The 27,792-nt window shown below is 37.8% G+C and overlaps 1 protein-coding gene across 1 annotated transcript; it reads right to left on the bottom strand.

Moving 5' to 3' along the window:
* On the bottom strand, positions 1-27,579 carry NPHP3 (nephrocystin 3). Its single transcript, XM_009812443.2, has 27 exons — positions 27,232-27,579; positions 26,715-26,840; positions 25,400-25,550; positions 23,750-23,902; positions 22,300-22,433; positions 21,901-22,061; positions 19,856-20,003; positions 19,221-19,295; positions 18,498-18,677; positions 16,945-17,048; positions 15,517-15,631; positions 14,475-14,618; positions 13,826-13,923; positions 13,239-13,341; positions 12,556-12,638; positions 11,381-11,519; positions 10,404-10,568; positions 9,792-9,889; positions 8,811-8,933; positions 8,269-8,458; positions 7,885-8,126; positions 7,416-7,491; positions 6,037-6,164; positions 3,580-3,820; positions 1,493-1,618; positions 483-598; positions 1-276 (listed from the first exon to the last, which is right to left on the bottom strand). Exons 1-27 carry the CDS (start codon positions 27,577-27,579, stop codon positions 96-98), a joined length of 3,948 nt encoding a protein of 1,315 aa, XP_009810745.2. The 3' UTR covers positions 1-95.
* Between the last annotated feature and the right edge of the window lie 213 nt (positions 27,580-27,792).

Genomic DNA, 27,792 nt, shown 5'->3' on the forward strand with positions numbered 1-27,792 from the left:
AGTACGTTATACTAGGAAAAATAGATTTGTCTTAATAATTTTATGTCTGCTTCAAAATAGCAATAGAGACTGCCTTTTCTTTGAGCAGGTTTATATCACCTTTGTCCATGTTCCAGGAAAATGTTTGGTGATAATGCACTTTTTAAGCTGAATGTATCTCCACTCGATGAGTGTCGAGAAGTTGCTTTTCCACCTATCAACAAAGTCTCTGCTTCTTTTATTTCCATAGCTCTCTTGTAAAGTTCAGCTGCCTTCTCAAAGTCTCCCCCTTCATAGCTTTGGAGAAGAGTAAAACAAAGTTGAAACAAGCAAATAAAACAAGTCTCTCAATTAATTTAAATTGAAATGCACGCCATGCTCTCAATAAAGTGTACTTAAGGCTCTCTACTTTCCTAATAAGTACACCAAGTCCAGGATGTTTTGTTTCATCCAGTAATTTTTGTAGTAGTTTGCTTTTATAGGGCTAAAACATATAATCTTACCTTAGCACAGCCAAGTTTTTCAGCGTTTCCCCCACACGAGGATGCATGTGACCAAAGCTGTCTTCATAAATCTTTAATGCACGTTCATAAAGAGGTAAAGCTTCAATCTGCTTTTTCTTTGGGTAGCAGAAAGTTGTTTGTTACAGATATATATCACATTTGCTACTCTTTTTTCCAACATAGTATCAACACATCCTAGATGCAAAGTCATGCGTATTTAACCAGAAGGGTATTTTGAGTTCTCGGTACTGTTGACAGATGAGGATAATAATTGAGACTGTCAAAGCAATTGGCTTGCACTTGCAAATGCAATTCCCACTAATAATTAGGGTTTGGGCTTCCTAGGGAGTTTTGAAAATCTCAGTCCTGAAAGTTTTGAGTTACCAAATGCTCTTTAATTTTACCTGAGGCAGCTTTAATCACTGTTTAAAATCAGATACACAGATTGCAGAAATACAGAAAACAAGAAAACAATCTACAGCTCACTCATATTGATACAAAGTAAGGAATTCAGTAAGTTGATTGCATCTCCTTTGAATCTCATACTAGTTGTAGACTAGAAAGCCTACAGCCTTCTCAGATTTTTAGTTACGCACAGTTGCAGTTGATCAAAGTGGGCACTTTTCATTCATGGACATAAATTTCAAAGGATTGTGTTTCCCTCTGAGTCAGTGGTGGAGGTGTGTTCCATCATACTGTGATAACAGTCATATCACTGAAAATGCTGTACTCGTGCTCTAGTCTTATAAAGCATGTGGGTATTTTGAATAATCTAAAGAGTGTTAGCCGAAGTGTCCTTGTGAAATACCAGTCACAAAAATCATGTGTTCCCTGCTTACATTTTCCTTGCCAAATATCCTTTCAATTTTTAAAATGGAACCTAAAAATTTTCAAGTCTTATAAGGAATTTCCCTTTTAAATGAGATCAAGTTTCTTTGATATCATTTAGGTACAAATCATAAAAAAGTCTAAGACAGGAATAATAAACATGTAAGACATGAAAAACTTACCATCTGACAATAAAGGACAGCCAGATTCACCAAAGCAGTTGCTACACTAGGGTGTTTTGGGCCAAATGACTTCTGTCGGATTTCAACTGCTAGTTCGTACAGAGGAACAGCCTTGTCAAGTTTTCCCTAGAATAACAAGGGAAGAAATGATTCAATTGTCTTGTGTCAAAACGGTAACAGTAAAATCTATTTTAAACAAAAAGCCTTGGAGAAGATGTAACTCTTTCCAGAATAAGGGTTTAACTTTGGTTAATTCATAGTTATATTTTGCGCAGATTGTTTATCATGAATATTTATTAGGACCTAATTTTCAAAAATACTGAGCATATTCAACTCCAAGTAAACATGTTTCTCAGCTATGTCTATTTCCTTCTTTTTTAATTTTTTTTTCCCCACAAGTGTCTCACTGAGAAGGCTGTTAAAAAGAATTTTCAGTTGTACTTTTATCCATATAATCATCTCCATTTGTATTTCCTCATCCTGCCATAAATGAGAGCAGAGCTTATTTTTTGTCCTAAAGGGCCTAAATTTTACTGGTGATACAGGAATGTGAATGTAGCTGCCTTAACGTTTGAGCAGTTTTCTGCTCACTGAAGTGGTGTTTCCATCTTCTTTGGAACAGCCGCAGTGTCCGATGCCATTTCAAGTACCTACTGCTTCCCATTTACCATATTGAGGCTTTGGCTTCTTGACTTTGGTTTGTCTAAAATATCCCTCTCATAGTCCAGCTAATTTTACTATAGATTATTTTTCCAGCAAATCTGTTTTCCTCCAAATTCAAATCTGCTCACACATTAACTGGATGTACTTCAGAAATATGGTTAGGCTTCTATTATTAGGATGTGAATTCTCATATTTAATAGCAGTTAGAAATTAAATACCGCAAACTTCCATTTTATAATGGTTCACCGTAATTGCAAAATTCAAATCAAATTTTCTCCTTACTTTTTCAGAGCATTACCATGCCACAGTTGGAAGACAATCAGTAATTCATCTGGAATAAATACTTATCCGTAAATTAACGTCATTTTCTACATCTGATTCCTGTCCCTTCTCTTCCTCCGCTCCTCCCTGTGTCACTAGTTCACCATGAATTTTAATTTGTGCTCCTTCAAACTAGCAAAGAGCTTTTTGATGCAAATATTGAGTGCTCTTGCAGTTTCTAGCAGCATGAAGATTAGAAGCCGAAGTGAGCAGAGACTATGTGACCCAAAACAATTTCATGCACGTAACAGCAGGTAACAATTATTGAGCAAAAACACAGGAACATTTGATCCAAGGGATTATCTTCAAGGACTCTTTTCTCTTTGAAGAATGGTAAAATGTGGAAAATATAAAAGAAAAAAGTTGTCACCCTCTGAATTTGATCTTGGTTCAGCAGCTGGAAACCTTACATCGCTGTTACACTGATGATATTGAATGGTTAGAATGACCATCTGCAAACACAAATATTCATAAAACATTTTGAAATTATGAAACACAGGAGTTTATACTATTAATGTTATTCCCTGTAGTGCATTTAGCAGGGGAGTAACTCATCTTTCACTGAATTAACGTAAGCTGGAGGTGTCTCAGCTACACAATTTATTTGTAAAGTACTATCTCCCTCATGAGCCTTCAAGCTACTCTCAATTTGACTGTAAAGTTCAAGGTCATTGTGTAAAAAGAACTATTCCTACAACCTACATGATTTTTCCATTAAGACACATCAGACCAAACTCCTGTATGTGGATGTCACATAGCAGACAGTGGAGAACTCAAAAACAGCTGGGAAAAGGTTCCCTCACTGCAGCCAAAAGACTAGCTTTTAACCAAATCAGAAATTCTTTGTGGTGAATACTGAGCATGCAGGACACTGAAGATATTATTCATAAATAGCTTTCTTTAAGCAAAGTGTGTTTTGAAAAAGCTATGGGCTTTTTGGAAACAGACTGAGGCCGCCTGACGACATCTTTTATGCATGTGTGTAGAATGCCAATAGCTGACAAAATTCCCATGCCCCACTCCTTTTGGATTGAAGACTGTAACAATGCAAGGCATTACAGTTAATTTAGGTGATCAGAAAAAGGTAACAGGCTTGTGCTTACCATCTTTTTGTACAGCACTGCCAGGTGTTTCACAGTATAAGCCAAGGAGGGATGATCTGGAGCCAGTGCTCTCCTCCTGATGTCTAAAGCTTTTTCATAGAGTTCCTCTGCCTTGTCGTAGTGCTTCTTCTCATTGTACAAGGCTGCCAGATTGTTCAAAGACTGCGCGCAGTCTGGGTGCTCATGTCCCAGGACTCTCTCTCTCATTTCCAAGGAGCGCTTCAGGAAAAGCTCTGCTGTCCTACAGAACACATTAGTTTAGCAATATTTTAAAGCTGGTAACATCTCTACAGGCTGAAGTAGCTGTTTGAAACAGAACAAAAAGCCTCGGATACTGACACCTGGTAATAGACTTTCACTCTCCTCTGAACAAGCAAATGCCAGAGCAGCAATTCATGTATGCAGTGAGGAACTATACATCCCAGACATAGTCCTGCTGTGCAGGCTAACCCTAAGAATGTAGACAGAGAGCTAGTTAATATATTCCTGTGCAACCTTGGAGCCCCCTGTAAAGGACTGAAATGCCAGTCTAGCATATTTCAGCAAACATCACACTACCCCAACAGCTGCTGATTTCTTTAATTCAACCTACATCTTCATATATGCAAGTAATCCTTCCTTATTCAAAACATTCTACTGACTTCTGGGCAACTCCTCAGGGCAGTCATGTACTCCCATGGTTAAAGCAGTAGTGGAATGCAAGGTAAAGGTTCGGAACACACCACACATTTTTCAAGTAACTTTAAAAAATAAATAAAATAAAACATATTACAGGGTTCAGCAGACAGCTTTCATACCAAACGGGGAGAGAATGGAATGGGTTTTATATATGTCAGGAGCTAGATTCTCATAGTAGAATGTGTCTAGAAGTGACAAAGGTGAAAAAACTGTGTCATGCCACCATTCAAGCGTTTCCCTATCAAAAGGGCAGATTTTCTCTCACTAGAGTAGCTTACTACTACTCCGTTACAAATTTAAAGCAGTTCCTCTATCAAAAACAATGGGTGATCCCAACATAATACTGGCAGCATCCATTATAACTAGGCAGTTTGTCATCCTGACATACACACAAATTCTGTGTGACGCTATTCCCAAGAGGTCAGCTTAGTAAATTGGAAAAATCCCTTTCACATTAGAGAAAAAAAAAAGACCATTTATACACAGAACTGTAGGTTCAAATCTGGAGCTCTTAGACAAGTGTCAAAAGGTGTTCACTCTGTGTAAGGGCTAGAGGATGATGTGTGATATAACAACCAGAAGTGACATACCCTTCTGCCATTGTTTTCATTCTAACTGCATCGAATGATCAAAAAATTCAATCTTGGACTTGCTGATTCAGAACAGAGACACAATATCCATTAAAAAATGACTTAAAGCCTCACTAGAACAAATTTTATACTTTTCCTCACCTATGAAATAGTGGAGACACTAGAAGTAGGTTGTGTTGGACAGGAACTACATATGAATAATGTGGAATATAAAATGATCTTGTATTAGATTAGATAGATATCGGTCCTCTATAATCAGTCACTTCGGCATGACTTCATGACGGCAAACTGATGAAAAACCCCACATTTCCAACAACTGTTAATTCCTTCACTGCAAAGGTCCTGCATATAACAGAGATTCTCTGTGCCTATCCTAAATTACAATACACTTCTGCAGTTATCCATCAACTACTGGTGACATAAACATCAGATACAGGAAGAATGTAAAAATACTTCCAGAACTTAGTCTGTGCTTTTTTGCTGTGCACCTGCTTTCTTCTCCAAAAAGATTCAGTTCAGTAGAGTGGGATTTAAGGTGACTTTACAATTCCCTCACAACACACAGTTTTAGACTACTCTGTGGACTGAAGAAGTTGATATGAAGAGTGGCTAACCATGCAATCGCAACTGCTCTGCACCTTTTATTCCCCTTCTTCAACACACCTGCTTATTTCTATCTGCTTTTAGAACACCTTTGTCCTGCTCTGTCCTCTTTTGCCCTTAAAAAGGCCAGCAAGGTAAGATCCTGAGGATTACAAGCACAGTGAATATTTAACTCATGATTTATTGTAATACTGGCATTTCGAGTGTTTTTCACAGAAAAACAACAGTCCTGCTGTTCAAATATGAACACTACAGAGGAGGGTCACAAAATAGTGAAGCTGAGTAGAGGGACCATAACTTTCAAGAAAGAACTGGTATTTGCAACAAAGGCTAGGTTAAATTTAATTGTGGAACATCAATTCTGAATGCAGGAAATTCACTGACTTGGTAAATACATGCTAACAGCATCAACTCTAGAAAATATGAGTGAATTTCACAGTAAACAAAACCCAGTAGAATGAATCAAGGATGGCACTATAATGAGTATTTGATGATGTGTCTACATTTAATGCTAGTTCTCAATTCTTTGCTTCCATTTAGATCTATGGGAACACTCAGTGGATGTGTCACAGTTAATACAACTTACTCAAGATTATTCTGCAGGTAATAGAGGACTCCAAGCTCGTTGAGGGTTCGAGCATTATCTGGTGTATCCTTGCCTAACGTAAGCTCTTCCAGTTGCAGGGCTCTCTGACGCAGGAGAGCAAAGCCACACTACAGCAAAGCACAAGGTAATGTAAGCCAATCACCATTACTTTTAAAGTGTACAACTGAAGACAGAAAATCAGAAGACTCAGTTTGGTGCCAAAGGAGCATAATAATCCTTAAATTCTGTTTTCAAGCTAAATGGCACATAGGCATTCTGCTTATTTACAATCTAACAGTGAATTTCACCAAACATGCTTCCAGGAAATTTCAGTTATCATGCTGTCATAGAGCTCTGTTTTCCCTGTATCCGGGATCCTCCTACCCAGGCACACGCACTCGATGCATAGGGAGCACAAAACAGTGATTTGTTTTAAGGGTGTTTTACTGTAAATAGTCCACTGTGACTATTTCGTAATTTTATCAAAGGAAAAAAAAGATGATGATTGCTTAAACTCCGCAGTTCAGATAACTAATTCAGATCAAATTCTTAGGTTTATAAGCTAAAAACTTAAAATCAACTTAATATCCTATCCTTAATGCCATAACATATAACGTATTACTCAAGACTTTACGTGGATCTTTGTAAAATGGGCTGTCAAGCTAATGCTTACATGCAAAGTGAATTACAAGTAAAAAATGCAGCCATTGTTACAGGCTCTGCCTATTCTTGATCTCTGCAGTCTTAATAAAAGTATTTGTGCAGCAGAACTTATTACAAAAATGGACAAAATCTTCATGATCCAAATTCATTTACATTTAAGCATTGTGGAAATAGCAACATTTTTATGGCTTTTCACTACTTTCATTAGAGCCACAACTAGAGCTCTAGAGTTACTAGCTGAACTCTTACAGTACAGGCACTACATGACAAACAAACCCTTAGCTCAAGAATGACAAGAGGAACTCTGTAGCTGAAAAACACAAAAGAAAAAACAGGAAAAGACTCAGTATGGCACCTAATATTATTACTGGGATTATCCATTGCAGTAAGCATTCTGTTCAATAGTATTTGTAGGATAAATGTCTCAGTTATTCTGGAGAACACCTTTTTCCATTGCCATTTTGACAGCCAATTGTATCAGCAGTAATTCTGCACCTCTGAAACGTTTATATCCACTTATTTCTTTTCCACCTCTCTCAATTCCATACCAGTTGTACTTATTCATCTGCACTTCCAGCAGACTTGAAAGGGCAGTTACCAAAGCTGTGCTAGGCTACTTCACTACCAAGCCCTCAACTATCAAAAGCATTTGAGCATCAGATTAGCAGAGCTGCAACATGCCTTGCATTTTTATTAAATATCAAACTTTTCCTTACCAGGCTGCCTTTCCGCCTTGCTGCTTTTTGGCGTATTTTGAAGGACTTTTTCCTCAGTTGCTCAGCTTGTTCATATCTGAAAAGAGTTATTTACAGTGTTAGAAAGAATGTCAAATGTAGCATCACTGGGTATTCTAGAAAGCTTCTAAGTTACTTGAACACACATCTTGAAGAAATTCACACTTTTTGACAAAGATAAAAATATCCAAAATGCTTAGGACCAGACAATGCTCCTCCTTTATCTCTAACTTGTTTGTTTGAAAATTTGTTTGTTGGAAAACTAGCACAAAAGTTGGCCCCTACTGGGTGGCCTGCTGCAAGAATACAGAGGGGATGCTCATGGTGCATTGGAAGCTACGAAACTCTAAAAAAGAACCAAAGAAACATTCTGGCTTCAGGAAGAAAATCTTTGCTGTTATTTTTGTACCACCTCCACATGAAAGAAAAATACCAGTGTAATTAAGCTTACTTGTTCTGCTTTTGGTATAAGGTCGCAAGTGCATCAAGTTCACGGGCTACCCGAGGATGTTCGGCTCCATAAGCGTTTTCAGAGATTTCCAGCGCCTGTTTATACAGCTGTTCAGCATTTCCAAACTTTTTCCACTGAACATAAACTCCTGCTAGCTGATGGAGTGACTGCGCCACCCTTGGGTGGTCTGGATCCAGCGCAGTCTCTCGAATCTCCAGAGACCGCTGCAGAGGAGCTACAGCCTGTAACAACAAAGTTCAGAACATGATGGCAACAGGCAGCATCCTGTATGCTACAATAATTTAACAACTGCAACAGAAAGCACACGCTGAGCTCTGCTTAATTTGCCTCCTTGCTGTTACAACAATCTCTAAATGTACTTACCTGACTGAGAAGACCTAGGTCCTTAAGAAACCGTCCCAGGGTCTCATAAAGATCAGCCAGGCAGATCATATTTTCCTCTCCCTCACAGCTTTTTTCATATTCTTTCAGAGAGTCAAAATACTCAGCTGCCATAGAGCTCTTATCTTTCCCAACCAGCTGCCAGTAACTCAGCAATTCTGCAAAATGTCCCCTGTTTTAACAAGGAAATAAGAAGCTCATCTTATCTCTGATACCCCTCTATTCAGACTGATGCTAGCTTAGAAGAAAAGGGCCATGTGCACGAATTTTGTCTTTATGCAAAGTGTCTACAAAGACAATCCCCAGAGACTAATGCTGTTCAACAGCAGTATTTATCCCTTTACCAACCCCCAGGTGTAACAGAATAGAAAAAATGGATTATTTATATGAAAACAGCATTTAGCATTTCAGCCTCTACTATTTAAGTTCCTTTAATCTGTATCTGTCATTTTCTGATTTATTTTCAAATATTTCAAATTACTTTGAAATGTTTATAACCGCCAAAGCAGTGGCTACCTTTGTACCTTTTGTAAAGGTTTTGGGATACAAAGAGATTCAGAAGACACTTGTGTAGCTTTTGCTTATCACCCTGCTGTTGGAAGAGCCAAGGAAGTTCATCTGCACTTCTCCAAGTCACTCGGTCTCGACTATTGAAAGAAAAGCAAATAAAAATTAAAAGTCTGAGGCCTAACAGAACTTGTCAATTTGATGTGAAAAATAGGCAAGCATACAATTGCTGTACCTGAACGTCTAAACAGACAAACTACTATAAGACCTATGTACTCCATTTTCTCACATCTTCATTTTAATTTCACCTCAGAGGGTGCTGGAACCTGCAGGTACCCCACAGGAAGCTGCTCCTCCCTCCCATATGGGCTAATCTATGCCTACTAGCAGGCCTGCAGCCCTGCAGCAACAGCTCACTGTCCCTTTGTGTCCTCTTTGCCTGGCACACTGCATCTCTCTTGGCTTTCTGCTACCCAACCGTGGTTGTTCTGAGGAGCAGTAAGCAGTAGCTCACAGCTGGGACACACAAACTCAGGACTGTAAATGCTAATCAGTTTTCAAGCTGGATATGAACTTGTAGCTGTTCAGCTGTTCTACTGGGCCTCTTCTTGTGTATGTGCTAATTGCTTGCTGAACGCAAGTGGTCGTCTGCTTCTTCTTCAAGTTCCAAGCAATCTCAAATTTCCTAGCATTTACTGGGAGTTAAAAATCCACGTGGGGTCAGTTACCACAAAATAACTGATGCAGTATAAATTCATGCCCTACCTTTTCACATGATAACTTTATTATATGCCCATTCCCCTCCATAGTCCTCAATCTTGTCCAAGATATAAAGCAACATATCAATAATAAACTGCTAAACTGACAACTATGGTTTTGCAGAGTTATTTTGCCATAATAATTTACTAAACTGAGTCAAAGAAGCTATATGAAGAAAACAAAATATCCATGAGGCATACAGCCTGCAATTTAGCACATCTTGAGGAAATCTGACCTACCTTAGCTGCATAGTGAAATACTCCACTAGTTTTTGTCTATAGGCAGAAATAATATTTTCACCTTCTTCCATATACTCTAGTCTCACCATCTCCCAAGCCTGAAAGAGAGTATAATTGAGAGAAAGAGAATGCATTTAATTTGTTTATTAAGTGCTGATGTTACACAGGGCGCTATGCAAGATTTCTTTATGAAACACGTCTCATGTTGTAGAACTGAAAATCTTTCTATGTCAAAGGCATTACAAACAGACTGTCTTATATTAGACCAAAGCTCTGGTTATTCAGATAATATTCCCTTCTCCTTCAATTCTGCTTGTTTTTTGTGGAACCAGTATTTTCTAGGACACATAGAGTTAACAACTAATAGATCAGAAATTTCTGAAGGTTTGAAATGCCAGGTTTTCAACTGCTGAACAATACTGACCAATACTGGTATCACAGCTCTAGTAGTTTTCAAGGTGATTCTAACATCAGACCAGGTATTAAGGAAAACGGATGAGCAAACACAAACATATCACAGCCTACCTAGTTAACAACAGAACTTATTTAAAAACCAGCAGGGCCTTAGGGGGTGAAGTTTCACTTGCGAGTGTTTAGAATTACAAAATTTACCTGGAGGTGCTGGAACTTCAGCAAACCACAGCCATATGTCAGCAAACACATCTTGTGCAGGCTGTGAATGAGCGAGGCTAAGGCTGCAGAAGACAGTTCAGGATAAAGTTCCATCAGCTCTGACTCACTTACACCATTGTGGCTAACACCAATGACACACAGTATCTACGTAAAGCAGAAAATTATTTTACACAGTTAGCAATATTTGCTGCAGAGCTTAGTTACACTGAAATTCCAAGAAAAATACTGTTTATAATTGTGTATAACTTTACACTCCAAGGGAAAAAAAAACTGCCTACACAGGCCCTTTTCCTCTTCTGTCCTCAAAGAACAGTCCTCAGTGCTAATGGATTAATATTCTAATAGATAAAGCATCAAATGGGACAATCTGGGACAAAAAAAAAGTCTCCTTACAATTTCCTCTAAAACACTGGGGGAAAAAACTCCATTATCATAAGAAACTTCCATCTAAGTAAAATATGCTGAAGGTCTTATGCTGCCAGTACCAAAGAACTTCTAACAATTATTAAATATCATGTCCTAACCAAAAAAGTGTTCCACATAACAGGGAAATTCTGCAAAGGTAGGAAGAGGAATCAGAAATCTAATAAGCAGTGCCCTGTATTCACAAGATACCATATTTTGATTACATTTACTATGCTCAATGTAGTTAATAATTGGATCAGGGTAGCGATCAGCAAGGAAGTACTAATTCTATATCACATCATAGTGGAAAAGTTAGGTTTTGTGAGACGATGACTTAGTTGAAATTTAACACAAAGCAGTCGTTATGTTCTATATTATGCAACAGATACAATTAGATTAATAAAATTGTCCCTTCTATACTAATAATACAGTAATCTCTGAATCACACATATGAACCAACATAAATTTATACTTACTTTTAAGTTAAGAAAAACTCTTTACAGGAAAGAATATACATTACCTGTAGAAATAGTGACACATTCTCTGCTTACCTCTTTCAAAAGACCTTTCTCTTTATTACTCTGCAATGATTCTTGAATTGATCTCAGAACAAGCCTGTACAGTGACACCGTGTCTTCACATTGGAAACACTGTTGAAGGGTTTCATCAATATTTCCTGTATTTCCAACACTGAGCAGAAGGACAAAAAGGGAATGGTTTAGCATATTAAATTTGGCTGAGTAAGATGAATTGAAACTACTGAGGATCTCTATCTCAAAAGTGCTCTGAATTCCTACTGGGTTTAAAAGGTGCACAGCACCTGGTGAGATTAAAAACAGAAGCGGTGAATTCCTGAAGCGACCTTCTGTCATATTGTCTGATTTTTCCAAAGAACTGCAACATTTTTATTTAAAAAAAAAAAAAAAGAATACATTGCAGTGTTCTTTACTCCAGCAGGAGTACAGAATAAGAACATCAGATTGGATAAAGATAAAACCACTGTTTTATTTAATGCATTTACAAAGCATGTTTTCAAGAGCAATTAAGCATCCTAGGACACAAAACAGAAACAAAAAATAATGAAAAGCAGTCACCCAGAGTAAATTATCAATCAGTGTATCATCTTCTGGGAGTCTCTAAACTAAAAATGCATCATTCTCAACAAGATGAAGTGTAGGTTAATAAACCAATGCACTTATTAAATATTCCCTTGCACAAGAGGGAAGATTAATTTTCTCCACAGCAGGAATTATAGGGCAAAGGACCATATGCAGGATGTTAAACTAAACAGTTGTTGAACTCCCTTTTAGCCTTAAAAATCTATGAGGCAAACTATCTGGTACATCAGTAAATACAACAGTCCTGAATTAAACTGTTTAACAAAACAACACCAACATTCTCCAAATACCTTTAAAAAGCATTGAAGCAACTGACATACCCAGGAAGCAGAACAACAGAAAAATAAAATAAAACCAGAAGAGCTGAAAACAGACAGATACAACTATTTGGATTCACTTAGCATCAAAATGGCAATGGTAATCTCTCTGATTTTTCTTCCCATTGCATTCAGTCAGTGAAGGGGAAAAACTTTGTATACTGCTCCACTGTTTTTTCTTAACAAGATTCATGCTATGTTAAATGAATGTATTTCAAAATGCTAACAAATGTACTTGGAGTTTTCTCATCTAGTGATGAGCATAATAATTTCAAGATCATCTTAACTTACCACGCAATGGTTTTGCCCAAGAGAGTGACATACAAAGCATTGCAAGTTGTGGCAGAACGACAATGTCTCTCAAGCTTCTTCTCCTACAGTATTTTAAACAAAATCTGTGACCCAAGATGAAATTAACCATACCAATAAGATGTTCATTGTTTGACAAAAGTTCTAGATATGCTTCTGCCTGTAACGTCTGAAGACTATGACATGATAACTAGCACACAAAATACTGCATGTTTTTCTAGGTATACGAGCATATGAGTGAAAGTTTTCTTTTGAATTTAAAATGAAAAGAGTTAGGATCTAACTATTACATCTCTCAAGATAAGGATTACCTTACAGAATCGGTCTCCAAGGCAAGGAGGTAAAATACTTTTTTCCCCATTCTGTCAATCATTACAGTATTATGCAATACTAAACCTTCTATTATTCTAACATAAAAGAACATGTTTAGAGCAATATGTGCAACTGCACTGTTTTTGTGTTAATAATTTATGCTGTTCCATCTGTGTTTCAGTGCTATGAGCCATGGGGTAAAAATACTCAAACTGCATGCTATCTTCAGCAGTAGTAGTTAGTTAGCTAAATATAATACTTTCTTTTGGCAGCTGGGCTTATATCATCTCCCCGTATTTTCATTAAAAGTTATACTAGAGTAAGGTACTTTAGAAGAACTGCAACAGACATACCTGCTCTTTAGTCAATTTAACATTTGCAGAGTCACATTCTGCACTAATGAGAGATTTAACATCTTTGGAATTCAATGGATCAAGATGAAGAGTGGGCCACAACCTTTAGTAAGAGAGAACAAAGTCATATTCAGACCTTATTAAATAGCACACAAAAAGAAAAAAAGACATCAAAGTTCCAGAGTTTTTTAAAGATTTATATCAAAGCAGTAACTGAAGCTATTCCCCGCTACTAAGAAATTCTAGTTCTCACATGTCAAATTTCCACTTTTAGCCTTATCCTGGATCTACATCATGGTATTGCGGTTCTTGATGTGTGTCTGACTGCATTTAATATCCCCTTTCATACAGTCATGTGGATAGATCCATCACAGTAAAACGAAAGTCTGGTTTCCCAACAGCTAAAACCTGTCCTCATTGCAGTTACAATAGAGAAGCTTTCGTTGTCCTCAATGGTTGCAAAACCTTGTCCTATTAAATCTCCAGGTCTTGACAAATCTGGCTGTTTGCTCTTCAATGAGTAACTGTAATTTAAAACAGTAATTCTAACCCAGGCTACTTTGAAACATCTCAGAAATATAACATACCTCCAAGCCTGTGGACATGTTTCTACGTTCACTGATACAATCACTCTCACATTCACTGGCAGTGGATCTATCAGCCATTTCATATGCTTCTCAGCTTGCTTAAAAACAAATTTTGGTTACTTAATACAAAGGTTGTTAAAAAAAATGCCAGAAGTTGATAGGTTTCATTAACTGCACAGCTCAGTGAAAGGAGTCTTAAATTCTCCAGTGTCCTTAAAAATTGTTCATGATCTGGTTCTTGAAAGAGTACTAAATGATCCATTGATAGGTATCAGCATGCCTGTACATTAAATAAAGCAGATAGAATACTATTGTTGAAATATTCACATCAAAGACAGCTATTTAAATGCCCAGTAAGTCACCTCACAGCCTCGAACCTTTGCATAAATGAAGTACCTAGACTGCTCAAAAATTAAGGTGTTAAAATAAATTTAGGAAAAAAAACAAACAAAACAACCCAACATAAATTTTATCTATAAAAATGAAAGACTATTTTAAATCATCTGCACCTTTTGCAAAATTAGTTTCTATATGTGCTCTTTAGAGCAAAGCAAACATCAATATTTCTATTACATAGGTATATCTGAACCTGTTACAATAGTCAAGGTTTCCTTTAGACTGACAAATGGCAAGTATTTTGAAAACATACCTGTATTTGGTCAATAGAATCAATAATTATAATAATGCTCCCTTGATGACGTGCAGAAAGTTTTTCCAGCCAGCGGGGAAACTCTTCCAGAAGTTTAGCGGGATCCAAAGTCAGAGGTGACACTAACCAAGAGTGTTGCATAAGCTGCAGAATTATAAACATATATAACAAATTCTACCTTAAAAATCAACTAGGATAGTTGAAAGTCCTACAGACACAAGAGGGAAAAAACCCCAAAAAAACAACAACACACAATTTTGTGGCAATTTTTCTAGTCAACTTCACACAGAATTCTTTCCTTCCAGTATATGCAGAAAGCTGGCATATGCAGAATAAAGAATATTTATTGAACTAATTGTGTAAATTCTAGAGAGATAACCTGAGTTTACACAATGGACAAGGAATTTGGGGACTTAAAGGGCTTAAAAGTTGCACAGGTTAAATAGGCAGACTTCTAAAATACATGAGAAAATTACAAGGAGAGTGCAATTTATTTCATTTTTCTAAAGATTTCAGTCCTGTGAAGTCCTTAGTACCACCCTGTGAAGCAAAAAGAAAGCTCAGACCCTGGCACAAAAATACTCTTTCACTTAGTCCCTACATATCTAACACACAATTAAAAAATAAATTAACATAGGAGAGAGACTAGTCTAGGAACAATATGGTGCCAACTGGTGAATACTGCCTCAGGTTTCTAAACACATAAACAGAAGAGGTACCACCTGCCTCTCTTATTGGCCAGATGGCAGGAAATTTTGGAAGAAGCTTATATGGTTTTATAAGCCATCAATATAGGTCACTGGAAGCATAACTGCTAATGCCAATCTGTTATGAATATCCCAGAGATGCTATTTAATTGATCTGCATTCATGTATAGGATCGGATTCCCCCCATTCTATAATGCCTTACATGTGTTTTGTATTTGTATTACTCTTAACTGATGTAGAAAAACATGTTGAAAATTTTATCTTCTGACATACACACACACACAAGAACTTTTCAAAGAATTATGCAATGCTGGGTATGTAATAATACAGCATACCTTTAAAGTAAGGCGTTTAATTATCAATGCAGATTCTGAACTAGTAGACATGGGCCTCCCAACAAAGTGATAAAGAATTAGTGTGTTTGGTGAATGCTTCTGTTGCAATTGAATCCTAATGAGAGAAGTAAAAAAAAAAAAAGAGCACTTAACAGACTATAATTTTGCCTCAAATAAAAAACATCAGTTTAGCCAAAGGAGATAAGAGTGTCTGAGGTAGAGGTGTTCCACGTTTATCTTGCAAACTAGGATAGACATTTCCTGAGCTGTAATTGAACTTTTTATGTCAGATTCCATTTTTGCTCTCCTCAGTACTGATAGCCATTAACAAGTGACCTTCCTGGCACTAGATAGTCACATGTCACTAAGCTTTTAAGTAATGAAATTTATTTTTATGTCAACAAATTTTGTCATAGCCTACAAAATGACCACAAAATGTATTTCTATGATAAATCATTAGGTCTGATCTTTCCTTTATTTCAGTTAAAAAAAGACTCCAAAGGACTCCTCTTGGGTATCAGAGAAGGGCAACGCTATTGAGCTACTGAAACCACTTATGAACGCTGTGCAAAGACAGATCTGCAGGGTGTTGCAATTGGAGTCAGGAAGACATTAAAGGCAGTCCAGATGGAATTAGCTACTCAATTATTACAAATCTTTCCAGGATGCTTCAATAACTTCAGTGCTTTGTAAATGCTCCCATTTTACCTCTAATTAAACTGATACAATCACAGAAACACAGAATCATTAAGGTTGAAAAAGACCTGTAAGATCATCAAGTCCAACCATCAACCCAACACCACCATGCCCACTAAACCATGTCCCGCAGTGCCGTGTCTACGCATTTTTTGAACACCTCCAGTGATGGTGACTCCACCACCTCCCTGGGCAGCCTGTTCCAATGCTTCACCACTCTCTCAGTAAAGAATTTTTTCCTAATATCCAGCCTAAACCTCCCCTGGCGCAACTTGAGGCCATTCCCTCTTGTCCTATCACTTGCTACTTAGCACAAGAGACTGACACCCACCTCACTACAACCTCCTTTCAGGTAGTTGTAGAGAGCAATAAGGTGTCCCCTGAGCCTCCTCTTCTGCAGACTGAACAACCTCAGTTCCCTCAGCCGCCTCTCATCAGACTTGTGCTCCAGACCCCTCACCAGCTTCATTGCCCTTCTCTGGACACGCTCCAGCACCTCAATGTCCTTCTTGTAGTGAGGGGCCCAAAACTGAACACAGGATTTGAGGTGCAGCCTCACCAGCGCTGAGTACAGGGGCACAATCACTTCCCTACTCCTGCTGGCTACACTATTTCTGACACAGGCTAGGATGCCGTTGGCCTTCTTGGCCACCCGGGTTTGAAATGTAATGTAAACGTTTTTCTTACATTATGTTCATACAAAAAAAAAAAAAAAAAATTAGTTTAAACTACCATTTTGACAGAAGGAGAGATTTCCCAGAGCCTGGTCCTCCTGACACAAGCAGAGGTGGAATTGGTGCTGGTGCTGCTACTAGGTCATTGAGACGTTCAAAATACTATAAAAAAGAAACAATCATTATAAATATTCATCTGTTCAAGGGCAAAACATAGTGCTTGGTATTGTAAACCATCTAGATACAAAATGCAAGTACAGATTTATTAAGGTAAGAGAATAACTGCTGAAATGCAATATAATACAAATGGAAATAAATTTCGTAATGAAACATTTAAACCACAGAATTTATAATTTCTGTTAAAGAAAGTGTAAAATAAATAAATAACTTTTTCAAAACTCTATTTAATAGGAACTTTCAGTGCTAATAACTGAACTGGTGTTACTACAGTAAAGCAATTGGGTATTATGTTTGTTCAGGATTCCCCTCCCCTGCTCCTTCCCCCAATTACTCCACTGCATTGGATATGTTTGCCAGGACAAAGCCTTCAAAGCTGGCATCTGCCATGAGTGTTATTTAGAGGCACTAAGCACGAAAAAGAAAGGATTTCTTTCACCACATGAATGCCCAAGAATGTTGTAGCAGAGTTCAGGATGACAAAAAAAAAACCCAACCAAAACCAACCAAACAAAAACCCCACCCTTCAACCACTTGGGAGAAATTTTGTCTGCAAAAAAGAAGTGGAGGCACGTTAAGACACACATAGGTATTTCTTTTATTTATGTTCTATTATTTTACTATTCTAGCACGTAGTAAAGATGGCAAAATCCTCTAACTCATTGCCAATATATGAGCAGTGAAGTAAAAGAATAAATTGTGCTAGTAAAATAGGGGTACTAACAATTTAAATACACTAACACAGAAACTGCATGCTTATGTTACTTTATGACATCAAGGAATGTTGCCCAAATCAACTGTGGCATCACTTTCCATGACCACTTGAATGTAGGAAGAAAAAACATTAATTATAACTTCCCTACATATAACTGTTCCTGATACCCCCAAACTGAAATGTTTTAAAAATTTTCTTTCAAGTAATGAGTAAGTACTGAGTTATTCAGCAGCTCTCCACTTTTAACTTTCCTATGTTCTTCTCAGCCATATGTATGGCTGCATGATGAGACGAAATCTTTCATTAGTCATCTCCAAAAGACCTAACTTCAGGTGTCAAGACAAAGCTCGGATTGCCTCAAAAAAAAAAAAAAAAAAGAAAAAAAAGAAAAGAAAAGAAGCCATTCAGAGCCTTTTCTATTGACGATCAAAGTCTGGGAGAACATCCTACTTCTGGCACACCGTTATAGTGCTTTTCCCCAGTGCAGGAACAACAACTGCTTCTTCATCAATGCCATTCAACAACACACAGACTGGCACCTCTCCCCAAAAATAAATATGCCATCTATATAAGACATATGGCTTCTTCTAGCCTAAGGACTATCAGCTTCAGGGATGCTCTCAGACTCAACTTCTTCTGTAGAGCTACACCTTGCCTAACAAGAGATGGAAGTAAGTGATGACTTTCTCTTCATCCGTATATATTTCCAACGTACTTACTTTTTCAAATCCCAGCTCACACGTTGAATTACAGGCCTGCTGAAAAGCTTCCATCTGTTCTTGTTCATCATGTGCATCCCACAATACATCACCAAAAACAACTTCTTCAGGAGCAGTGGACTCTTCCTTATTACCCAAATCCTTGCTTTCTAGTTCTATCATTTCACACCCCAATATATCCTAAGTAAAAAGAAAATTACATGGAGAAAACTGCAACTATAATTCTTAACAGTGCAGGCACATTTAGCATTAGTCTTAATTCCACAGTATATGAGTGCAGCTCTACTAACATCAATATCCTCATTTCCTTTTAGGATAGCAGAGAACATAAATAAACGATCAATTAGATGAAACCAAGTTAAGACTGAATGCACAGATCTCAAGACATTGGTTTTAGACTTCTCATAGTGGAAGCAACTCACCACAAGGAAGGATAAGGACAGAATGGACTATGCAATCTTTCCTTATCCTATGATATGGATAAAGAGAAATTAAGAGAATTTAGGCCACGAATAGATCCCTTTCCCCAGTCCATAAAAGCACTGCTCCGTTTTGGGGTTTATTTGCCACTTGCAGATTTCTTTGCTTGCCAGATATTAATGATAAAACACAAAAAGATCCTTTGAATTACATCTAAGTAGCATATAGTAATCACACTGACATCATTTAAGATCATAAATCAGAGTAGGAACAGAAAAAGCTGAAATGCATCATGTACTCTACCTGTTTAATTATCTTTTCCACACAATTATAGATTTCATATGCTCCTTCCTCAACATCTCCAATATGATCAATCATCTGAAAGAGCAAATCGTAAAGCATGATGCAACTCTGAACCTGACTGGGAACAGTATTTAGGACTTCCAAATAAAAAAACAATTCTGGAACACATTCTGTTCCATTCTGTTCATTCCTTAGGTAGGATTCACTTTGCCTAAGCTTTTAAAAGTTGGGCTTCTAGTTTCAGCTGCTCTCAACAGTTCTCTCTATAGAGGGAAATAAATGGCAACTGATCTATTTTCAGGTGGGAAGTATCTCTCTGGAGGTACACTTCTTTCTCCTCAGTGGCTACAGAGAGACTTTAGATAATTAGCTTTGCCATTTAAATGGCTAAACACAGGTGAGAAATTCTGTCCTTATAACATAGGGGGGTTTTTTCAGTGAAAATGCAATGGCTTTTTTTCTCCCCTGCTAATGAAAATTTCATAACATTCACAAATTTCAGTTTCATCAATTCGCTTATATAATGAGCAATGACTGTAATGCAATTTCTCCTAAAATCTGGGACTACTAACACTTGATGTTGTTTATAGCAGGAAAGTAAGCCTTTTAAAATTCAAGTCTTTAAAATGCCATACCTTTGCTTTGTTCACATAAGAAATTTGCTCAATTAACTGTTGCACTGATGCTGAACTGACTCTGCCATCCTCCTTTCTGTGGTAAATTAGCCGGGGTTTTTCTTCTGGATTTCTCAAGAAGGCTTCTTCACAGTCCTCCAACAAACAACTAGATTGGAAATCAGCATTCTTGTGCTATATTACACTGCTGTAGTGAACAGTTCAATCAACACAAGCTCCAAAGATGGGTTTCACTGCAAAATCTAATTCAAAAGTCATATCTATTTACAACAAAGGGCAAGCAAATATGTCAGCAGAGAATTTGAGACAAGCTCTGAAGCAAGGAACAGCTAAGAGAGAAATTTATGCTACTTGTACCAAAAACATTAAAACCATTTATTAATTTTTACCATTATTGCTTTCTAAATTAGAAGTTGATCTTCCTGTCATACCAATACGCAGGGTGAAAGGTAATTGCCTTGCATGGAAAGAACATAGATTCACACATGATTAATAAGCATCATATGCATGCTCTGCCATCACTTATTTGAAGGCTCTGTTCTATTCCTTCATCTTTTTAGGAAAGTCCTTTAGTATTTGTCAGATGTAGGATAGTCTTTTAATTTATAGTAGTTGAAAAGGAGAATTACACACCTCCAAACTCAAAAGCACTTTGTATTTATATATGTAAATGATATCCATGGATATCATTCCCAGCAATCTATTGCTGTTCCACAGAAGGAACTATACAACTTGGGGATGCTGACAACAGCAGACAGGCTCTCTGAAATATTATGTTCTTTATATGAGCACTACAATTTTCATCACAGATTTTCTAAGAGAAACTCTTTAAGTGAATACTCTTGGCAGGAATACTCCTTTGTGGTTTTTTTTTCCTTGTGTATTTTGTTCTTGAACACTTGTGACCCACATACATGAAACTGGGTTATTTGGCAACAGTATCCCCTCAGAGTGTCAATATACCCTCAGCAGCTGACACTATCTTTCTAAGAGCATAAATGTATGCTCTAGTCCAATTCCTCCATGAAAACAAATCAACATCTTCTGTGGTACCTGGCTGTTCCCTGAAGCACTCCACTACTGTAAAACTTAGTTGCTAGTGTCTTAAACCAGCCTTTAATGCTCTGCGGACAGATATTTTATTTACAGAAACAGGAGGTCTAGTTAATACAAGAGCTCTAATAATACAACAGTATTTGAAATCCCTAGAGTTCAAAATCTACCCCTAATATGAAACCTAATGCATACCAGTATTTTCAGATTTTTGCATTCATACAGATATTTTGGAATGACCACTCTGTGATCCTTAATATTATCTTTTCTGATCCCTTTTTCTCTCTTCTTCAGCAAAAAGATACCCCTCTCTCCCCCAAACGTTAAAACCAAACTTTGCCCAAAATTCCCAAATGCATAACAGAAACAGTCCTAACACAATTCTAAAAATATCCCTAGTTTGGTGTTTTTCATTTAGTAAGTCATGTTTCTTCTTCTAGGTTAGAGAATTACTCACTGAACAAACAGAACACATTGCATCACTATTTGTCAAAAACCATACGACTTCAGTAAATTAAGATGTAGAAAGCTAGCATAAGGTACCAAACAGGAGAGCCATGAAATCAGTCCGAAAAATAGCCAAAGATATAAAATAATTTGTGATAGAATAAAATCAAAATACAGACAGTAAGGCTAGATAAGCAAATGAAAAACACTGAGGACATTCACACCAGCCATCTTTAATTCCTAAGACTCCAGCAATATGCATGACAGAGAGCTGCTCTTGGAAAGCAAAACATTTCTGTATTATGAAGACATCTTTCATGCTGTATTTTAAGAGAATCTGTATCTACAAGAAAAAGGAAATGATACAAAGTTGATATATTTTTTTAACTGCCTGAACTAGCAAACCTAAAGTTTGAAGAAGTATCACTTAGAAGATACTAGCTTAGGAATTGTACTGAGTAAAGCATCACATACATTTTAATAAACTATGCACTCTGCATAAATTACCAGTTTCCATTTGCTTTACCAGTCTGGAAAATACTTACCTTGGCAAAGTTAAATGCAAGAGCAAAATGACTAATGAACTTTTTTCAATTTCCCATTTTCTTACATCCTTAAGAGGCCTTTCATTTTCTGCTGAAAAATTAACAACTTGAAAGAAGTACCCCATTGTTTCACAGATTCTTTGAAGTTTTGGTGAGTAGTTCTGAAAGCAAATTTGAATGGTGCTTTATTACAAAATCTGCATAGCACTAAGGACCTACTAGATAAATATCAGCTTCTTTTCTCTACACAATTTCTTCCCCTGAAGTCCTTGACAATACTTCGCTGAAATCAGGCTACACCTACTAAAGCTTTCAAGAAATATTAGACAAATTTCTGAATAAATATCACAGTGGAAACAGAATGGCATATAAGTTAGCATAAATTTGTGAGGTACTCACTTTAATGAAGATGTCCACTTCTGGTTGAGTCTCATCAGTACTAATAACAAAACATCTTACTGTGTTACTCCACAGAGAGTGGGAAAACAGAGGAGTAACCTGTAATAAACTGGCGACAGCAGCATCCCAATCATCTGCCAATGAAAAAAAACAAGATGCAGTCTAGAGATCTTCACATCTGATTACACTACACAACAGATAAGTCATCACCTCTTAAAATAGTAGTAACATTTACTCAACTATTTTAATTTTTAAAATTTGAATTTAGAGAACCTAAATCATCTGATAATGTCATATAATTTGATAATATGGCAAAACAGTGTTAAATATATTCATATTATCATTACAACGATATTTCCTTTAAATAGGATTGATGAAATGTATCCACAAAATCAAGTTGATAGTTGCAAAATAAATAAAAATACACAGGAATAAAATAATCACTCATAATTTAACTTTTTTTTTCTTCCAGATCTACATGTATTTCAATTAGACCATGTGAATAAATGACAGCGAAACATTATAACTTCCTCTTCTTGAGATGAAGTCCATTGCTTTCTGTAGTACAATACTGCATGTCAATTCCCTATAGAAGCAATGAATTTTAAAACTTTCTTAAGTAAGTTCTTCATTTTGCAGCTGGTCATTCTTTCAAGCTAGGAATAGGTTCCCCTGTCAGAACCACAGGGCACGATGAATGGCTTAGCATGTGAAGCTGGAGCCATCACAGAGCAGACCTGACCCTCCCACTTTGCAGGCACAGGCTTCTGAATCAGAGCCTGAAGGACTGAAGAAAAAATGGAGAAACTGCCAGCAAAGTCAACTACATGCAGAAGGGGTTCCAGGGACAGGACAACAGTGAGGGAAACCAGAGCACCGGAAGGCCATTTGGGAAACAAAGTTCAAAAGCAACAACTACTGATAACAAAGTATCTAATACCAATTCACATAACAGTGCATACATCCTGGTCTTGCAATCAGACTTCCATGAATGGCCCATAAGCAGACTCAAAACCCATGCAAATCCAATGAAAAAACCCAAGGATATAAATTATTCTAATACAAATGTAATATTGATACTCAGGAAGTAGAGAACCTGACTACAAATGGAAAAAAGAATGCCAGCAGATGTTGAAAGAAAGATCACTATATTCCTTAGTCAACATAAGGAACAAAATGGTATTCGGTTTACTCACAACGAAGCACTATTCACTGCCGTTTGCTAAAATCACTGCTGCACCTATCGTAGTCACCAAATATATTAAACATAATTTAGCATGTACAGCTACAGATCCCTTTTATTTTTACAAAGAAGAATTCCAAATAACCCTTTAGTAAAATTACCCAAGAATGGAAAGAAAAGGAATTAAGAAAGAACAGAATTATTTAAGAATGGATAGGAAAATGACAGACACATATAATCCCAGCAAAACAAACCACCACTACTTACCTCTGTTTATATTTGCAAATGGTCCCTCAACGTCTATAGAGCTATGAGCGAATTCAGGCCCTCTGAAAGACTGCTGAAGTTGCATCATACTACCCATGGATGGCTCACTTCCCAAAGCTCCTCCATTCCAGTACTCAGATTGTGCCCCAGCAGCTAATATTGGGGAAAAAAACAAACCTATTCATTGTCACTAAATGAGGTAAATTATCAGTCTTAAATACTCCAGCTGAAACCTACGGTCACATGCCACTGCTCATAGTTTTTTCTCCTTTAGCAGGTTTGCTCACACTCTTGTATGCTGTAGTTCTAAACAGGAGTCAATGAGAAGCCATGCTGCTAAAGAACAAGGTATTTGCCATTATTTGTTATTATATGGATTGCTCACATCTGTTGGGTTCAAATGTTGACGTGGATTACAAATTAGGAAAACCATTCACAGTATTGCTGCAGTCATTTCAGCACATCACAAAACTGACAACTTTTGTTCAGGGAAGTTCCAGAACTGAAAGACTGTAAAGGGGCTGTAGGTCAGGATTAAAATATATTCTCTGTGCTGTGTGAAAGAGCTTTCAGTATCTCTTCATAATATGCTTGGATTACACTTCTGCCAATCAATATACAACATTCAAGACACTAAAAAAATCTTCCATGGAGAAAATCAGGAAATTGAAAAAGACTTAGAAAAAGGTAAGAAGGGAAGTATGAATTCAAAAATGAATTTAACACAAAAGAAGACAGAAAAAAAACCAAAACAAGACTATCTGTACCACTAAAGTTCATCAAATGCATAATTACTATGCAAAAAGCAATCACTGCATTTTGAAACATTTCTACTTTTAAAAGATTGCATATTTATACTCCTGCCAAGATGTGACTGTTGATAAATCTCAGTAAGCAAAACAAAGGTTAAGCAACAGCACTTGCACACAGTTTTTCCTCAGTAACCCTTCATGGTGCCAGAATTAATGGTGGCCATCCTTAAGAGTGTTAAGGCGTTAACTGTCTGCTACAATTACTGCTCTGTTTTTGAATCATCAGAGGACTGATCACATACCTATCTGAATCCTTCCCATGTTATCAAATACCTCTTACAGCATATATAAGGTTTTGCCTTTTTTGCCATTAAGTTTGCTAGGGCTTCCCTTTCAAAAAATTCTTCAATAAAATGACTCTTTTGGTCAGTTCATGTTTGTTAAATATCTAACCCTTCAATTCTGAAAAGTACAGCAGCTGAGACTGGCATACTTCATAATCTGTAGACAGTAAGTCTGTCTAAGATTCTCTCTAGTTTCAGGTGTGCTTTTTGGATCCTTTGGAACATGATCTCTCAGATCTAGAATCAGAAAACTCAGAAAAGACTACAAAACTCAGAATTATTCATGGAACAATTTAAAAAAATGTTCAAGTCACTGTGTCTAGACAGTGCTCTATTTTTTTCATCTATTCATTCATAAGACCAGAAATGTGGGGTTCCCACAATCTAAACCAAGTTTGTAAAGTCAGCTGCTTTTACCCTTTAAACTACATTATGTTGCTTTTCACCTGGATAATAAAACTTTTTTCAAAAGAATTTAAATATTTGCCTTGTGCTTCACTATTCAGAGACTTCAGTCATGTTCCAACACAAAATGCTGGGGATGAAATTCTCACCAGTAACATCTGTACAATTATCATCAGAATCAGACTCTTCAGGATCAAACACTTGGATTCCTTGGGCCTGGAGTCTCTGAAGTTTTGCTTCTAGCTCTCGTTTGGCCCTCAGTAAGTCCTGAATCTCATTTTCTTTAGTTTCTCTAAAAATCTATGAGAAAGAAGGGGGAAAAAAAAGAAATACAAACTGTAAATCTTTTAAAATTTAATATCAGTTGCTGAATTCATGTTATCATGTTATTCATGTTATCTGCTTTCAATTGGGAAAATAAGTTTCTAGCATTCATTTAGCAGGCAAAGACATGAAAATGTGAACAAGAAGCTATCAGGAGCCTATAAATGAGCAGGAAAACATAATTTAAAATTATCTATTTTTAAAATTTTACTATTTTAAACCTTAGCATACTGTTCTGAAAGTTAGAAGTCTGTGTTAGTATGGAAAGTTCATTAAAAATGGCAACTAACTTTCTTCAACTTTTAAAGTTTATTGTCTTTTAAAATCTCTACATGTAATATTTTCTTTCAAAGGTTCCCTTTTAGTCTTCCGTGTATTTTTTTACATTTACATATAATCTTAGTTTTACTTTTTATTGTTGCGGAAATTTAAATTTCCCTAAGATAGAAAGTGATCAAGCATCTCCAGCTGTCCCATTTGTAAAATATTACCATCATATGGGGAAGGAAACACAAACCTAGATTTAAATTCCAAGAGACGAAATCTTCAATTCTCATTTTGTTAAATAAGGTCAAAACCAATCCTCTTTTTACATATCTACCAAATATTAACACCTGTTACAATTAAAGATATCACGGATCTTGAAAACAGTGCAAAACCAGGACCTATTGCCCTGTTTTGGGTGGTAGAAGTATCATCATCTGCAGTAAGGCAAAAGCAGAAGCATCAGCTTGGCCTTTCAAGTCATCCCTCCAGAAAGTGCAAAAGCTTTTGTCTTTAACTGGCTATCATATTTTAGCAGCCAAAAGACATGCACCAATACACACTTTTCTTTAATGTAAGCTAGAAATGTTAAACATTGCAATGCTATATATAAAATTTATTCAGAATGGAACTCTGTGTTTATACATTCCTTCAGCATGTGTCAGTTTGCAGCCTGTGTCTTCTTGTCACTCTCAAATATGAATCTATTCCTGTGTTCAGATGCATTGCTGCATAGTCTCCTTTTAATATTTAAAAAGTTTTTAAGAGAGGTCCTCATGAAAGCTATGGGAGAAGAGTTCGTTGGGGGAATGTGACCAAGTGACATCTATCTTTTTTTTTGGTCATTTTCCCACGAAAAGAGAAGTCAAGCCATACCTTGAATTGCCTTTTGACCTTGTCTCGATCATGTTCAAAAGTAGCAGCTCTCTCCATGGCTTGGTATTTAGCTTCTAATGCACTTTCTTTCTCTCTAAGTATTTTCTGGTAAGTTTTCTGAAGTGCCTGAAAACATTTAATATACCATTTTTCTCAGTGAAAGGAATCGCTGATAAAAGGTTTTAGATTACTTTTCAGTTAGTGAAATTCAGGTCTGAACACAACGTTATCCCAGCACCCTACATCTCTCTCCTTGCTCTAAGGATGACGGCCACACACCATGCGGTCCCCATCCCCAGCAGCACACCTGGACCACAGCCTGACAGCTTGCCAGGATGGCACAGGGGTGCGCACCATTTCCCCAGCATCCTGCCTTCCTCGGGGAGGAAAACTCATCATACCCGTCACCTCCCTGCCACAGCTTTCCTGGGAAGCGGGACGAGTGCTTTGCAGCCTCGCATGCGAGGGCTCAGCTTCGCTGCTCAGCCCCCTTGGCCGAGAGGGCGGCAGGAGCTACCTGCAGCTCGGCGCGCAGCCGCTTGTTCTCCCTGTCCAGTTTGGCCTCCTTCTTCACCATAGAGGCCACCTCGTTGTTCTTGCTGACGCGGAAGATCTCGTACTCCTTTTTCAGGCGCTCGTACTCAGCCACGCACTCCAGCTCCTGCACCGAGGCCGTCGACTTGAAGCTGGCCCCGATCAGGCCACCGGGCCGTGAGGCCCCAACGCGCCGCAGAGAGCCGCGCAGCAGCCGAGCCTTGGGCTTCACCTCCACCGGGATCTCGCAGGCCTCGCCGCCGCCGTACGTGTCCTCGATCACCTCCCCTACACCGCCCGCCGGGCTCACCAGGGACGACGCCGTCCCCATGGCCGGGGGACGCCGCAGCCGCGCCCGCTGCCGGGAGAGGCTTGAAGACCGAGCGGAGGAGCCGGTGCCTCCGGCGGACCCTCACGGCGGGGACATGCCCGAGACGGAGCGCCTCCGGAGGCGGCTGCTCCCGGCCTCGACCCGGCCAGTGCCCCTCACCGCTCCCCCAGCCCGGCCGAGCCGGAGGGCCCTCCGAGCCCGCAGACCATGGTC

This window comes from Gavia stellata, chromosome 6 (genome assembly GCF_030936135.1).
Source record: "Gavia stellata isolate bGavSte3 chromosome 6, bGavSte3.hap2, whole genome shotgun sequence".
NCBI classification, from domain to species: Eukaryota; Metazoa; Chordata; class Aves; order Gaviiformes; family Gaviidae; genus Gavia; species Gavia stellata.

Coding starts and splice junctions, on each gene's coding strand:
- NPHP3 (XM_009812443.2), bottom strand. CDS start 27,579: ATGGGGACGGCGTCGTCCCTGGTGAGCCCGGCGGGCGGTGTAGGGGAG. Junction 14,619..15,516: donor TTAAACGCCTTACTTTAAAG/GTATGCTGTATT, acceptor ATAATTCTGCAG/CTTATGCAACACTCTTGGTT. Junction 8,459..8,810: donor TCCCAAAACCTTTACAAAAG/GTACAAAGGTAG, acceptor TTGTTAAAACAG/GGGACATTTTGCAGAATTGC.